The sequence below is a fragment of the Anopheles gambiae genome, chromosome 3 (assembly GCF_943734735.2).
Source record: "Anopheles gambiae chromosome 3, idAnoGambNW_F1_1, whole genome shotgun sequence".
Taxonomy (NCBI): Eukaryota; Metazoa; Arthropoda; class Insecta; order Diptera; family Culicidae; genus Anopheles; species Anopheles gambiae.
The window spans coordinates 30,226,295-30,239,740 of record NC_064602.1 but is presented as its reverse complement, the minus strand read 5'-3'; the positions used below and the strand labels follow the sequence as shown (position 1 = coordinate 30,239,740).

Genomic DNA, 13,446 nt, shown 5'->3' with positions numbered 1-13,446 from the left:
AAAATGGCTGTTTTTGTGTTGTGTTAAGCTTCACGTTGAAAACAAACAGAGTTTTGTATTTGTGTTTATTTTGAGTATGTGATTTGGATATGCAGGTGTACTGAAAATCTGTATTGTTTCTATACACATTATTTGGCAAAATGTCTGCCATATTTATCTTTTTCGTTTACCGTAACGTTCCGACAATTTCATAGCTATACTTATTAATAATGATATATTCTCTTTTTTTTCTTTTTTTTTATTACTGTTTTATGTGTGCGCTGTCGAGAGGAAGCTTTGAGAATTGGTTGGTAACATTCTCATAGTTTAAGTACATTTCTAGTTAATTTTAAATTATTGTCATGCCAATATGAGAAAAAATGTATTATCTTTTGAAAAAATGAACAAAGAAATTATGTTGAATAATGATATAAAACAACTATGTTTTACTATTTTTAGTTGATTCAGCTCAGTGCACATTATAGTAAAGTGTATTTTCAAGAAAAAATAAAGGCTTCCACCACAAAAGTATAAATTTTCGTTGAAATATGATACATTTGATGTTATCATTGGTGTACATTTTGAGAGAAATACAAATAAATTATTAAAAAAAAACAATTATCAGAATTATTAATTGGAAAAAAAATTGTCAAACATCAGAAACAGAATGAATAGGCCTTAATTATATCAACACTTTTTAACTAGCTGCCAGTCTGTCGGGAAGTATTCTTTCTACTTTTATTGATCGGAAAAGTAATTTTACTAATTAAGCTTGACGTCCAAGTTTGAAACAATCAACATGCGTTTGTCACTCAACAGCTTACATACACTTTTAACGCTTCCAGAAAAATAACACTTAACATAATTGAATGCGATAACGTATGCCACACATAGAGAAGTAAGAAAAAAAAGTAACATATGAAGAGAAAAAAACTCGCTCCCCCTACATGCTAGCGTCACGCACTCACCGTGACGAACAACTGCAACCCAGCAGTTAATTAAACGAGCTCACGCGCTAAAACGGCTTAATCAAAGTCCGTACTAGAATGACACTTCAATTAACAAGCTGTCGGCTGGTGCAAGCGCACGGTTTGTCCGCTTCTACTTTTTTCAGTACACTACTTTTCCAATGTCCGCTATTCGCTGGCCAACCCGGTTTTTTTTTCTTTCTATTCTTTATTATTATTTTGCCCCTCGATGTATCCTGTTTCTTTCTGCTTCGTTATCGACGTGTTACATGTTTGACGGGTAGCTCGTTTATTACATGAAGTCAATCTGATGCCTGCACTATGCTGTCACCAAGAGGTGGTACTTGGAGTGGAGTGTTCGAAACCAAAGCGAAGGAAACAATTGAAAGGACATTGGAAGGACGTCGAGAGCATGGAAGGACGTCCGTAGTATTAGGTTCATGTTGTGTTTCATCTGAAAGGTACTGGGATTTCTTTGTTAAGGGTCAGGCGTTTAAAAAACTTGGATTGACATTTTTTTCTTTTATCAATGAAGTTTTATGACTTGAATAAAATGTATTGTTACTTTTTTAAGTATCGTTGTTGCCTTACTACGGTTCACTTCATACCGTTTTCATATAAGTTATCTTTCATGACATTAAATCAAAAGATAAAATTCTACGATATTTCAATTATATGTTTCAATCAATCAATTCAACCTGCTACCGAAGCGTCAAAGTGTACAAAATGACCGAACATTGGGCAATAGATGGGAAAAAGTAATCCGAAATTCAATGCCTTCATCACTCAATATGAAGCGCTGTAGCCAAGCGTAGGTAAGTTTTCTTTTTTAATGTGAACGTTGAGAATTAATTATACCGAAATATATATACACACCACAACATTGTCTAAATCGAGTAAAACTTCGTTCGGCTGCTGCACCCATGGACACCCTCTGAAGCCTCTGAGCTGAGTGTCACGTTTGCCAGCAAGGCAGTGCACTGATTCACACGGAAAATTCTTTAGTAAAGTGAAAACATGCAATCTCTTCAAAATTAATTGTTGATTTGCGATCAAACTTTTGAGAGTCCTGCCATATTCTACACATTTTCTACACGTCTCTTTCAAACGGATGTCTCCGTAATACGTATATTCTCTTAACTGCACTTGTAATTTGGTTGCCTTGATACAGTCGTAAACTCGCACGACTTAACAACATGCCCGTCATGGGTTTAAGTTCTGTATAGGACCGTACCTCCCATACTAGGCGTGAATTTCATGATAAAGGTTATCAATAAGTCACTTGATAAGTTCCAGGCCTTGCCCGAGAACGGTTGGTCAGCAAAAGACGATGAAGAAGATTATGAAGAAGAAGAAGAAGAAGAAGAAGAAGAAGAAAACGACGTAGAACAAGAAATATAACTTTACAAAAATATCGGTCAAAGGATGCCAACTATCTCATGATAATGGATATTCTATGTTGTTTAATATCAAAAATAAATATCTCTCAAAGCTGTCAGGCTCTTTTAGAGACTGGCCTTAGCAAGATTTCACTGTTCATGTTTTTTTAGTAATCATAAGTCACTCAAAAAAAAAGCTTAAAACATGTGGTCTTTTTAATATCGAGCAGCTACTAAGTGATTTTCAGCAGCCACAACATCATTAACTGTGTCCTTTCACAGCGTTAATTTACCTTGTCTTCGTCCCGCAAAGAGAGTCTTTTTTTATATAGTTTCACAGCATATATTTCATATTATATCACAGGGTTTTCCATTCCAATTAACAACTGTCCACAGTCTACTAGCAATCTTCGATTTGAAAAACACGATTGTCTACCATATACAAACAAGTCAAGCCGTTTTTGGTACACTGTCCATTTCAATTTCACAATTGTCGTCTTCGAAAACACACGACAGATGCGGCACGGGTTTGGCTGGAACGTGTATCACTTGTCTGTAAGAATTGAACCATGTTGTAAACAGGTCTTGATTGAATATCAAAATATGGGAAAGCTGAGCAATTTGGACATGTTAAGCAGTTTTATTATTTGGTTTTAGTTATTCTTGGATCGTTACAGTTTTTAGGTTATTTTGGGACGTTGTATTTTTTTTTTTCATTGGCTACCAGTAAAAGTACCAATAAATGTCAAAATTCCTGCATTGTATTGAAAGATTAAAGTATACATAAAATGCCTAACATATCCATGTTGCCCAACTTCAAGTGATACACGTTCCAGCCTAACCCAAAACAAACCGTGCCGCATCTGTCGTGTGTTTTCGAAGACGACAATTGTGAAATTGAAATGGACAGTGTACCAGAAACGGCTTGACTTGTTTGTAAGTGGTAGACAATCGTGTTTTTGAAATCGAGGATTGCTAGTAGACTGTCGACAGTTGTTAATTGGAATGGAAAACCCTGTATACAGTTTGTCTTTATATTTTAAGAGTTATTTATATATTATTTATTTCCATCGTAAGGACTTACCTGAACGACTAGAGGTGTAGGAAGCACTGACATTAATTGCGAAATATTTCAATTACCACAGTACACCCGTAAACTACAGCACCCCAGCCAACGAACGTCAGGATATAAACCAGGCACTCAATCGCCCTTTCAAATCGCCTTTGTGTACCCGAAACCTTTTTGATAGCTCACGCACTTTATCGTCCCCCAGTCTGCCGCACGCGCGACGCTAATCTGTCCACTTTGCTCAGCTCGAGCCACTCAGTTCGCTACAGATCGCCGGTGCGATCGCAATCAAAAGATCGACCCCAGTCCCTCCACTAACTATTGCGATTGGTTTTGCAGAGCAAGAACCACACAAAGAGCCCCGAAAGAGGATAGAGCCAACACTGCTAGCGGAAAGCTTACAACCTTAAAGCTTTTGTTCTATGTAGAACATAGAACGACCACAAATAGTTCACCCGGCAAAGTGTTTTCAGCTACAGTGCGCTACACGTTCCCGAACGAACGGCCGTGTCCGACAAACAAGCAAAAACAAGCGCTTTTTTCCTTCTACATTCGGTGTACAAGAAAGAACCGATCTTGCTCGACTGCGGGTTGTGTGCCTGTGTGTGATATGGTGATTTAAAAAATGGTGGTCATTGGACATTGGAACGTTGCCGCTACCACCACTACTAAGTGATTGAGTGACGGACGACTGGCTGCTGACGTGCGCTCGGCTTCGACAGCGACAGACGGACAGACGGAAACGGAGACGGACGTGCTGCCAGTACGCGGTAAGCAGCGCATTAATGGCAAGGATTTGTTGAGGTAAATATTTCCCGCAGTGCGGTCTTTTCTCCCTTTCGCTCTCTCTCTCCGGCTTCCACACTGCGTGTTTGAGCGTGTTGGTCAGCCGATAGCGCAGCTCAGCGCACGCATACGCATGCGTCCTTGCGGGATGCTGCGCGCTGGCCCGGAGGCTGCGTGTGTGTGTGTGTGTGTGTGTGTCTGCTACGCTTCCCGCTTTAAACAGGCGACACCAATACGCTAGTTCCAAGCGATAGGCACCGGTGTGTGTGTGTAGGACACAGCTAGCAGCGTTTGTGTTGTGTGCGCGACGCGTTTGTTTTTCTGCCGGCGCTGACGATATCGCCCGGTCAATGATCTTAGCCGTAGGTCATCGATCTTGCGTGATGATGAGTAAGCGCAGAGGGAGTTTTAAACTTTTTTTCCGATACAATCTGTTGCATTATTGAACTGTTTTCAATAGGACGCAAATCTAAACATTACTTAAAGCAAAACAACCTGTTTGTTTACTGTGGATTGGGCAATCATTGGAGCGTTTTAAGCAATTTTTGTGCATATTTTAAAGACATCTTGGAAGCGTTAAAAATGGCTCTCGTTTTAAGGGCGCTTGATGGTGAAGAGCGCAATGCTAGAGTAAAGCATCCCAGTTGAATTGCACTAAACATTCGCACTACAAATTAATTGCCTCAAGCTTCTGTACAATTGTTCTCATTGCAACGTACAAAAAAGAAAAAAAAATCAAAACCATGCCAAAGCCTACTCACCCACAAAGCCCCAATTGGACCATCCATCTTTGTTTCGATGGGCAACAATTTGATCGATGTATGCTGCCCACAACCCTTTTGGGGGGGGAGGACGCCCGAAAAGCTCGCAAGCTCGTTTTATTGCTTTCGATGAATGAAAGCGAATAAATCTCACGCGGCTCAAAAACTGTTACAAATTGCCCTCGACGGTTATTAGTCACTCGTTAGTGTCTGTGTGTGTGTGATTGTGTGAGTAGTACTATGTTCTGCCTCCGGGAAATGCATCCATGTCGGCGGTCTCCGATGCGTCTACCATGGCGGGAGTAATATGGACGCCCGAGTGTGATCGTGTTGCAGCCAGTGAATGGGGCTGTGCAACGGAGATGTTGCTGCAAATGCCTTTCGTACCCATGCGTGTGTGTATTTTCTATGGGGAGAAAAATGGCAGAGGTAACAAGATATAACAGGACCGCCAAATGCCTAACAGCTAAACAACCGTTTGGCGCTTTCGCGTGGGGCCCGCTGACAGCAAAGGGTAACCGGTATGATTTATGTGTTATCTGATAATAGCGCTATCGGCGCCCGTTTGGCACACTTTATGTGGGGACTTGTTTTTTCTTTCTTCCTCTCCTCTTCTTACTCCTTTGGTGGATGATGGTTTGGGCTTTTTCCTTTTTTGCACCAACACGATCAGTCATCAGGGCAGGGATGATTTGTTTTTGAGCCGAGCCGTACACCCGACAGGGTGTGAAAAGGATTAAGGATCGCGTTGAAAAATGGCACACATTACACAAGGCGGGGAACTGTTGATGGACACTTTCGGTCTGACTTCTACTCCAGGCTTTCAACAATTCATCACGATTACAATGGTGAAAGCATAAATATTATGTTTTCGATTACAAATTTGAATATATATTTTTTTTGTGTTTGATGAAACTGTTCCTAGCAAGCGAAAAAGCGATCAATAACTTTGATTCTAATAACACATCACATCACCAACATTTCTCCAACATCAACATTTCTTATTGAGGGATAATAATTTGGGGTTTAATTTCCGGTTTATGTTCCCTCCCCACTCCAGACGACGATTGAACATTCATCGGTTTATCCTGGCAGGATTTGAAGACTTTGACCACAAACTTCTGATGGACATGTTGATGCGATAACGCAAGACGACCCGCAAGAGACAGACATCACTCACGCTACGGTGGCATATTGTGGCAACAGACAGGATAAAGACGCAATCGACGCAACCCACAGATCCCGGAATTTCCCAGAACACTCAGTCACATTTGCAAATTCCCGGGCTTCCCCTGCTTTTTTTTCCTTCCGGCTGGCTGGTTCCAGGTTTCCACATCCCAACCGTTTCTACCCTACTTGCTCCCGAAGCCTGAAGCGCTATCCCGTACAGCCCCGGTGCGGTGCAAAATGATGGCATCCTGTTCGTCGTTTAACAAGCACATCTTCCTGAATGGTGGACCGCCGAGCGAGACGACGAGCGAAATCTCGTCGGTCGAGAGCGATTGGGGCGATCTGCGGCTGATTGCGGCGCAGCTGGGCGTCGCCAATCCGGACGATCTGCACGTGGAGCGGTTCAAGGTGGACCGGCAGAAGCTGGAAGACATGATAAAGGGTAAGGGGAGGGCAAGCGGTGCATCGCGACAATAAGACGGTCATATTATACTTGTGTGTTTACATCTCTTTTCAGTGGAAACATATTCAGAGGGAATGAATAGTGCCGAGGAGTTCTTCACGAATGTAAGTATTTGTTCGCAAAAATGCTTCTGCTTCGTAGTCATCAACACCACTTCCCGCAGATCATGAAGGAGACCACCACCTATGTCAGCTGGCCCTGCCGGTTGAAGATCGGCGCCAAGACGAAGAAGGATCCCCACATCCGGATCGTGGGCAAGATGGCGGACGTGCTGCGGGCGAAGGATAAAGTGATGGCCCGGCTCGACTCCAGGGTAAGTGGCATCTACTTCCCATTTTTACCCTTGCCTAATCCACCGTTTTCCACCACCCGCAGGGTAGCCGCGTGATCATGAAGATGGACGTCTCGTACACGGACCATTCGTTCATCATTGGGCGGGGCGGCAACAACATCAAGAAGATTATGGAGGAGACCGCCACCCACATCCACTTCCCGGACTCGAACCGTTCGAATCCGACCGAGAAGAGCAATCAGGTGTCGATGTGCGGCAGCATCGAGGGGGTGGAACGGGCGAGATCGCTGGTGCGCAACTCGACGCCGTTGCTGATCTCCTTCGAGCTGCCGATACTGGCGCCGGGCAAGACGCCGCCGGACAACGACACGCCGTACGTGAAGGAGATCGAGGCGGAGTACGGGGTGCAGGTGATCTTCTCCACCCGACCGAAGCTCCACTCGTCGCTCGTGCTGGTGAAGGGGTCGGAAAAGGAGGAGCGCATGGTGAAGGAGGCGACCCGCCGGCTGATGGACCTGATGTGCGAGAATATGGCGGTGAGTGAAGGGGGAGATTTATCTGACGAGGACAAAGTTTTGCGAACATTTGCAATTTCCCGATAGAAGGCGCTATTCGTAGACTTTTTAGCTTACTTACAGAATGTCACATCTTTCGGCAGACATAAACACCAGAACTGAAAGCTATTTACTGAGTACATTGTTCTCAGTATCAAAATCATTCTTTTACTTACATTTTTTATTTGACAGAATGTTTTGACTTCTGAGAGCTTTTAATTGTGAAATCGAATGAGGCGTTTGAATTACTAATTTCAAATTGTACGTTAAATCTTGAAAATAATCCAATGAATTCTTAGATTTGGAGGAAAACACACTAGACTTCTATAGAACTAAATGTTACTAACATATTTCTTAATCAATCTTTCTTTTACTAAAGTGTTGGGATTGATAAAAAGTAATACTTACTGTCAGTTCTTAGTAGTGTTATCGAAGGAGACGTTAAACACTATTTGATTTGAATATACGGTTAATTTGCATTCTTTTTAAGAGATTAGAACTAGAACTAGAGGTTTAAAACGTTTTTCTCGGGTTCTTTTTCCTTTATTGGAATATTGATTAGTATTGGAAACATCTGTTGGAGTTCTGTTGAACTATGGTCCACTTGAAAGGTCCTAATAGGAGTTAAACTCGTACGAAGCTACGTTGCTATCGTGCAGTGGAACAACACAACTAAGCTGCAATTTATATTTTAATTTTGAGTTCTGTTCCATTCAATTCATTATTTCCAATTTGGATCATGTATCTTTCATTCATCATGAATAATTCAACCGGTTTGTTGATTACATTTCCAAACCCCTAAGACGACCAAACGACTACTCTCGCTGTCTCCGGTATGAAGCCGGCCAAAACCTGCCTTCATACCGGGATGCCTCGGTCTTGCCTGCTCAACCCTTTACTAAAGACTAATAAATCTATTTGCAGAGCCAAATACCGGTGCACATGCAGCTGGAAATCTCGACCCAGCATCATCCGATCGTGCTCGGCCGGTCGTCGAGCAATTTGCGTGAAATTATGAACCGCACCGGTACACAGGTAAATGTCCAATCGATATCGAACTGCTTGCGGGCGTTTCGGCGTCCGGGGTAGGTGAAACCCTGACCACGTCGATGATAACGATGCTCTAGTAGATGGTACCGCCGCTTTCACTGCTTACCCATTTCTCCTGTTTTCTCTGGTGGATTGCAAAACCCGGGCCCCGTTGCAGATAATGTTCCCGGATGCAAACGATGTGAACATCAAGCCAATCAAGCGCTCCCAGGTGACCATAACTGGCTCCATAAACGGTGTCTACCTAGCGAGGCAGCAATTAATTGTGAGTAACGGAACCGGCCCCATTCGTCCATGTGGTCCGTCCCGGTGTGTCTGTGTGTGTGTGTAATCCTCTATCTCCTTTTCCTCCCTTCCCTTCCAGGGAAGCCTCCCGATAGCGCTCATCTTCGACTACCCGGAAAACACGGTCGATTCGGACGAAATTACCAAGCTAATGCTAACGCACGACGTGTTCATCTCGGTGCGGCAAAAGTCCCGCCAGAGCACGCTCTGCATCGTGATCAAGGGCATCGAGAAGTTTATCGCCAACATCTACGAGGCCCGACATCAGCTGCTGAAGGGTGGTGGGGCGCGCGTTGTCGCCGAAATACCGCGCACGTACTTCGGGCCGAACGAGCACCCGCAGCAAACGAGCCAGAACATATCGGCACTGTTGGCGGGCCCGGTAGCGCCACCGTTCTCGCCGCTGTCACCCATCAATCCGCTACCGTTCGTCGGATGGCCAACGCCAACGTCGGCGGCTGCGGCGGCGGCTGCGGTGGCGGCGGCTGCAGCGGCCGCCTCCCTGCCGTCGAGCGATTTTGCCTTCAGCCACATGCGGGGTCAGTTCCAGAACTTCCACGTGCATGGACCGGGCAAGTTGCCGACGGGCCAACATCATCAGCTGCTGCCGCTTTCGCTCCCGCCGGGGCTCGAGCGGACAGTACCGGGCGGTAGTTCGGCAGGGAAGATGAACCATCTTTCCAGCCCCCATTTGCTGTCCGTACCGGGCCACGGGGTCGGTGGTGGAGGCAGCGCATCTTATCTACAAAATCAGCAACACCAACATCATGCCCAGCAGCAGCAGCAGCAGCATCATCACACGACGCATTCGCACCATCAACGCAATCAGCAGCATTCGAACGGGAACTGCTCGACTTCCACCAGCCTGACGGTGAGCCAGAACAGTAGCCACAACGATATCCATTCGAGCGGCTACCAAAGCTTGAACTGTTCCAGCAACTCGCTCGACCAGCAGTTCCAGAGCAACTCGTCCGCGTCCGGCTCGGTGTCGCAGGTGTCCTCCAACTCGCTGCTGAACAGCTCGCCCGATCATCAAAGTCCGGGCGCGGCCGGAACGAGCGGATTGAACCGGTGCCGGCTTTCCGTCTGCACGCCGGAAAGCCCACACTACCAGTCGGAGCTGGAGCAACGAACGCCACTCGCGTTCGAGCAGAAGGTAGGTGTGGTGCGTCGATGTCTACCCGTTCACCTGAAACGACTAACAGTTTTACCTTGGCAACCACTTACAGAGCTCCCTGGCTGACACGTTCCTGTTCAATCTGGATCCACGCGTGGTGGCGGGTTACAAGGCGATGCACATGTCGCCCCAGCAGGGTGAAATACGCACTCCGACACTGTCCTGGCAGGGGCTCGGGCTAAGCCAGTCGTCGCCCGCCCCGCTCGAGGCGTGCGATCTCAGCTGGGCCAACACGAGCAGCTCGAGCAGCACCGGCGGTGGCCGGGACGGTGGTGGCGGCAGCGGCTGCGCCAACACCAGTACGAGCAGCTCAAGCAGCGGGGCTGCTGATTCGCGCCACAACATGACGACCACCATGATTGAGGTGACACCGCGGCATCAGCGCGAGCAGATGTCGCAGTACAACGACGTCACCACCATCCTGACCGGGCTGGGGCTCGAGCACTACATCAAGAACTTCATCAACGGCGAGATCGACATGACCGTCTTCCAGACGCTCACCGATCAGGATCTGCTCAATCTGGACATTAAGCCGCTGGGGGCGCGCCGCCGCATCCTGATGGCGATACACGATCTGAGCGTCCGGCAGGGCGGTGGGCTGTTCGGGTCGTCCGCCCTGTCACCGTCGGCCCTACCGTCGTCACTGTCGCGCTTTTCCGGCTCGGCCGCACCCGGCGCAGAGCGCCGGAGCTCCAGTGGGCAGTAGGTTAAGGAGAGGTAGCCTACTCGACGGGTGGTGTGATGTGGTGTGTGCGCGAGCGGCTGTCGCCTGAAGGGAGCGAGTTTTGCGCTTTAATTGCATGAGATCCCTTGGACCGCGGAAGCATTAAGCACTAATTAATTAAACCTCGCGCTTAATTAATGAAGCGTCTTACAATGCGGACGATACGTTCCTGCAAATTGCAATAATTGAACATCGAGTGTGTACAATCGAGTAGTTCGTGGCAGCGAAACACTACAGCCTCTTGAGTGTCCTTTAAAATTGGAATGCTTTGGAAAGTATCATTCGCTTGCACTCCATCCCATTCAATAGTCTCCTGTCCAGCTGTCGCTGTCAACCAGAGGGGGGCGAAAATTGTGCTCTAATCATCGCAAAAGCAGAACCTCCTAAAAAAAGACACACACGCAAGCGGAAAAGATAAAAGGCTTCGGGCAATGGCAACCGACGGGACAGCTGGAGTACTTTTGTGCTCATCCGGACCGTGCACCGTCTCCGGCGGTGGTGGTGGTGGTGGTTTGAAATAAGAAGCTCACTTTCCTTCCAACCAATAAGGACCAAAGCAGAGACAGTCACACAAAGTACAAAGACAGCACGAATTCGACCTGACACAAGGAGGCAGCTGGCAGGACCGGGAATTGGAACGTACAATAATTGCAATTAAATGCAACGGCATCCGGTCGGCTAATCCTGTTTTCCCGAACCCGGTCCAATAGTCCGGCGCTCCCACCCGGTGTCACACCGAAGTCAGCGGCTACCAGTGTGTGTATGTGTGTATGGGATGAAGCCCAAACAAAGCGGGCGGCCAACAGCAACCGATGTACCACGACGCAACTAGTCAACCGAGCAGCCACTGACACAGAGGCCGGCTCCTCAAGACAAGACAAATCCGGAGTCGCTTTTTAAACTTGAATTTCGTTTTAATTCCATTCACTCCTCCCGCCATGCCACGCTTCCGTGGGCAGCCAAGCATCGAGTGTCGCTTTATCTACTCCCTACCCACCGCTTCCACCGTACGACCGCAGCGCCATCTCGCGTCAAACGAGCGCAAGGCTCGCTTCGATCGGTACCAGGCGGTACTACCGCAACACACTTTCACGCCCGTCGAGCGACTACTCGTCGCGCACTCTTTCTTCCTCCTTTTTGCTGCATGATTCTCGTCCTTTTGCTGACGCCTTTCTAATTGCATGCTTTTCATACAGTTGCATTGATTTTAATTTTGAATAGATACAAACCGCACACCCGCGTTGCATCGCGCGTTGATGGCGCCTTAGGCACGAAATCAACTAAAACCCCGACGGCCGACATGGTGCGGGATGGTGTTTTAAAATAATTTATTTAATACTCCTTCGTTTGCATGCACTTTGTAAACAGAAAAGAAACACCAAGAGCACAACAACTAACGATACGTTGAGGACTAGGGCAGTAGTTTTGATAATGAAGCTGTAGAGCGGTTCCGTTCATCAGCCGACTTTTTCTTCGGGCGTTTGCTTCCGCTGATGAGGTAGAATGATCTAGGCATGGTGTTTTTAGCTCAGTGCTCACCTTTCATACTGCTTCCCATCAGTATCAGGCTTGGTTTCATCAAGTCATCGTCAACCCTCCCAAATAACTGCATCGAACGTGTGTGCGGTTTGTGCAAATTGTTGTGTTCTTCATTATTACTTTTTCCACCGCTCGTTTTATCCATTAGAACTATACTTGTTTTTTTCTTGCTTCTTCTCCTCTACACTTCTTAGAGATTTTTCAATTCATTTAAATTGTTACAAGTTATCAGATTAGTGCATGCGTAGTCTGTTTTTCCTTCCTCCCGTAGACTGCCTTTTCCTTTTTTTCCACCGGGAAAAAAATAAAATAAACCCAGAAACCTCAGCAATAGGTTCGCACGCGTTCGCTTCGAATAGTTAGGTAGATTATTATATTTTGGAAATTGTTATAGCAATTATGTTGAAATTATACGCAAAGAAAATATGCATGTTTAAGCGGCTGTGCCAGTGATTGTTAGCAACAACAAAACACAATCATCCGAACCATTTCCATCATAGTTTTGCTAGTGCTTTCTCTGTCTCTGCTTCATCCATTTCAAAGAAATCCGCTACAAATATCCACTACTAATACCAGTCGCTGCGAGGGATGATGGAACTATTTAATTACTTTCCAGCCAGCCAGCTGTTGCCTGTTGTTGTTGTTTGTTCGCTCCGCACTGTCCATTATGCGTGTGTGTGTGTGTGTCGCTCAAACATCCCCGACCGCACGCTGGCAAGACTGAAGCTTACGGAGAAAAGCTTTTGCCTCCCCCGCCAGGTTGTCAACGGATTAATAAACTGTATCATTTCATTTTAAGCCCAACGCGGAAACGATCCGGCTATCGGTACCGGCTAGAGGAGGAATTATTTTCCCAAACAACACCGAAACGCAATCAGCAGCAGGTAGCTAATTGAACGACAAAATGGAAGCGAGCGGAATGGAATGGTTCTGCTTCTGCTCTGTCCGGGAAAGTGTGGAAGCGAATGGGCTGTTCTTGAGAACTCGAATCGAGGGAGACTTTGTTGGTACACGCGCAGCGCCGTTATTGGCGAAAGGTGTCGCGAAACCAGTAAACCATCGGTGAGATGATATAATTAGTGTTGTAGCGCCCGGAAAAGGGAATGGGCTAGCAAGCAAAGCAAGCAAGGATAATTCTGTAATTAAAGAGCTCCTGTCGGTTGGGAAAGTACACCCCAAGGCTCTAAGTGGTTGTTTCAATTTAGCGGATCTGTTTTGAACTACCTCAATCATAACCGGCACAGCGTGTA

The 13,446-nt window shown here is 46.2% G+C and overlaps 1 protein-coding gene across 1 annotated transcript; it reads left to right on the top strand.

The window, feature by feature from the left end:
- The first annotated feature begins 3,596 nt into the window (after positions 1-3,596).
- Positions 3,597-12,633, top strand: LOC1280232 (protein bicaudal C). Its single transcript, XM_061657649.1, has 9 exons — positions 3,597-4,199; positions 6,003-6,554; positions 6,630-6,679; positions 6,739-6,888; positions 6,951-7,403; positions 8,346-8,456; positions 8,629-8,736; positions 8,836-9,912; positions 9,986-12,633. The coding sequence occupies exons 2-9, from the start codon at positions 6,350-6,352 to the stop codon at positions 10,637-10,639; spliced, it is 2,808 nt and encodes a 935-aa protein (XP_061513633.1). The 5' UTR covers positions 3,597-4,199; positions 6,003-6,349; the 3' UTR covers positions 10,640-12,633.
- The last annotated feature ends 813 nt before the right edge of the window (positions 12,634-13,446 follow it).